The sequence below is a fragment of the Hibiscus syriacus genome, unplaced genomic scaffold (assembly GCF_006381635.1).
Source record: "Hibiscus syriacus cultivar Baekdansim isolate YM2019G1 unplaced genomic scaffold, ASM638163v2 tig00110945_pilon, whole genome shotgun sequence".
NCBI lineage: Eukaryota > Viridiplantae > Streptophyta > Magnoliopsida > Malvales > Malvaceae > Hibiscus > Hibiscus syriacus.
In genome coordinates, this window is record NW_024062926.1 from 2,414,519 (window position 1) to 2,417,565 (window position 3,047).

General features: G+C 36.4%; 1 protein-coding gene across 1 annotated transcript; it reads right to left on the reverse strand.

Moving 5' to 3' along the window:
* Positions 1-386: 386 nt before the first annotated feature.
* LOC120147993 (heptahelical transmembrane protein 1-like) lies at positions 387-2,535 on the reverse strand. The gene is made up of 4 exons (XM_039161197.1): positions 2,126-2,535; positions 1,930-2,022; positions 1,381-1,438; positions 387-1,291 (listed from the first exon to the last, which is right to left on the reverse strand). Exons 1-4 carry the CDS (start codon positions 2,380-2,382, stop codon positions 620-622), a joined length of 1,080 nt encoding a protein of 359 aa, XP_039017128.1. The 5' UTR covers positions 2,383-2,535; the 3' UTR covers positions 387-619.
* Between the last annotated feature and the right edge of the window lie 512 nt (positions 2,536-3,047).

The following is a 3,047-nucleotide window of genomic DNA, read 5'->3' on the forward strand; positions in this document are numbered from 1 at the left end:
ATTTGTAACTAATTTTGTTTATAAAAATATATGTAAAAACTATATAAGGTACTAAAATACGTTATTACATTATAATTTATTTTAGATGTATGTTATTAAATCAAATAAATTAATATTTTATCATTTTTTTATTTTGACAAAAGATGTATAAAAATTTTAAAATTATATTAAATTAATTCAAATCCAATTAAATGTTCAGATCGTATTATAAATATTTCAAAATTGGATTGAATTGAAACGGGATTTTATTAAAATAGTGTCGGATCGAATTCAGATGAAAAATATTTTAAACTCGGTCAAATTTTATTAATATAATATCGATTTGGATTTGAATCGGTAAAAGACCCACCCAAATATAACTCGTTGGCTCGTTGCGATCCCTGATCATGACCTGTAATGATTCTTTGTACAGTGTTGGTCTCTATCATCATCATGGACGAATACTGAGAGAACAATACTCGACTTCTTAAAGTATAAATACAAACACCTAACCTTACCAAAGTTACAAATACGTATATATATGTATATAGCAAAACAAACGAGCATTCCTCGTAGTTAAATGCCTTAATTGAAGCATGCATGAACCCTGCTTTGTGTGAGACGACAAAGAGGAGCTTTCTTAGCAGCCATTACGGTCACGCCATTCCAAGAATACAAGAGAAGCGCCATAGTGAGCCAATGCACCCATCACCACTAGGATGTGAAAGATTTGATGACTATGCCCCACTATGTCGAACCATCCGGGCTTCAACCGCTCCGGGATCCGAGTCACATAGAACATGGTCCCCGTTAAATAGGATATGGCCATGGCGAACTCGTAGGTCAGGGTGACATTGCGACGCGGATTCGACCAGTTGACCATCGCAGCATGGAGTCCGGGGATGACACCGAAGAGCCCCATGGAAGTGAAGAGTAGGGCTCGGAATGAACGGAATTTGCCGGTCGAAAGAGTCGGCGATAGCAGCGTTATGATGGTGAAGATGCCTAGAGCCGTGATTCCAACGAGATAGACGAATTGCCATCGTGGATCACATTGGAAAATGTAGTAGATAGGAGGGAAAAACGATGTTATGATCATGGCGGTGATCCCGGCATAGTCGAGTCGCAGTAATGAAAGGTTTAGATTGTGTGAATGGCAATAAAAGAGGTGGCAAACGCTGCTGGATAGGAGGCAGAACAAGGAGCCACATAAGAATACATAGAACGGCCAACGGGTAACAGGCGTCACCGGGACGGAGATGTCCAATTCGCTGGTCTCTATTCGATTAAAATCAACAAGATTTGTTATTCCCTGCAATTCTCCAACCGTCAGCTCCATGGCATAACCAAAATGAAGAGAAAAAACAGACCATATCAGTTAATGCCATGGGACATACTCACCAGAAATAGGTCTTTAGAATTATGAGAAACATTGGTGTCTCCATCAAACAGAAATGACCTGCACCAATTTGCATAACAAAAACTTAACTTGGGTGGTTCATGTAACCGTCTTTGAGAGATGAAATCCGGTTCGAATCGCGTATTTAAATCTGAATCCGAATTTGTTTGAAAAAGCTTTCAAGACTGAACCATCCATACTCTTTGTTTGAAACATGTTATTGTTACGTTTCTAATACTCACAATCATAAGACCAATTAATATTACTATACTGTTTCTTAGATTGATTTATAAAGTAATATAATTAAATTTTTTTATATTAGATAGACTTTTCATGTCCAGAAATTATTAACTGTCTTCAAACTTGTAATGTATAGGAAAATGTTGGATCCCCACTTATATTTCATGACAATTATTCAATTAGAAAGAAACCCTTTGAGTGTGATCATGTCATTTTTGTTCCTTTGAAATTGAAGAATAAAATATTCACTAAATTGAAGGGGGGAAAGTGCAAAATTCGTTAAAATTAGGACAAAAAAACCTTAAACGAACCTGGTTAAGAATGTAATGAGATCCGCTAGTTGTGGCAGTTCCAATATGTTCGCCATGGTTAATCCCAAAAATAGAAGAAACCCAAGCAAATGCCTACACAATCCAACACAAAACCAAAACTTAATCAGAACAAAAAATAGAACTGTAAATCTCTGTAAGAAGAAATGAAACAAGAAATCATGCTTAATAAACATACGTCCAAATATTAAGTGTTTCATTATGCCAACGAAAGACGCTGAAAACAGCTTCCTTGAGAGGCCAATTAGCCCTGTAATAATTCAGTATGAACTCGTTGTCCTTCATGTACTCCGGCAACTCCTTGTACGACACCAAAACACACGACGACGACCGCTTTTTAGCCTTGTACGACCCCTTCCGCCAACTGTCGTCGTCGCCTAATTTCTTCCCACTTTTCGTATCGGAAACAAGCTTGGATTCGAGGGTCGGATCCATCTTCCCTTGCTTTTTTCTAATAATATAGAATCCAAAACTAGAGCTTGATGATCTTCAAGAAAAATAGAGAACCCTTATGAAAGATTTATATATAAAGAATAACGAATTGATGATGAAAAAATAGGGTACTATTAGCTTGTGGGGATGGCAGATAGATAGGTAACCATACCAACTGCAACATTTAAAAGGGGAGAGAATCAAGAGTCTCCGCCTCTAGAGCTTGCTTAAAACTACACGTAATTTATTCTTAATGGTGGTATTCTAATTGTTGCATGCAAAATGCAAAATGCAAAATGCAAAATGCAAAAGCAAAGAGTAGGGGAAGGGACAACAAAGTTGTTGGTGGTGATCAACAAATATCATGGGCTTCGTGGGAAATATATATATATATATATATTGGAAAATCAATTAGTTCAAAATTTGAATAAATATTAAGATTTTGTTTAATGGTGAACGATAGATTTTTTTTCCTCCCGGTTCTAAGGTTTTATCTTGACTAATCCGAATCGACTCGCGTTATATATGATTTTAGTGGGCAAGTCTCCTTGCAGGGATTTTCTGCATATACAATGACTCAAACTCGAGACTTTAATTAAACGGTATCAATCTGCTTACCATTTGAATCAAGCTATATTGATGAACGTTAGATGTAATTAATATTTCTT

Excerpts from the sequence above, each read along its gene's own strand:
- LOC120147993 (XM_039161197.1), bottom strand. The coding sequence starts at position 2,382 with ATGGATCCGACCCTCGAATCCAAGCTTGTTTCCGATACGAAAAGTGGG. Across the intron at positions 2,023-2,125 it reads GAAACACTTAATATTTGGAC|GCATTTGCTTGGGTTTCTTC; the intron begins GTATGTTTATTA and ends TGGATTGTGTAG. Across the intron at positions 1,439-1,929 it reads CTCATTACATTCTTAACCAG|GTCATTTCTGTTTGATGGAG; the intron begins GTTCGTTTAAGG and ends AAATTGGTGCAG.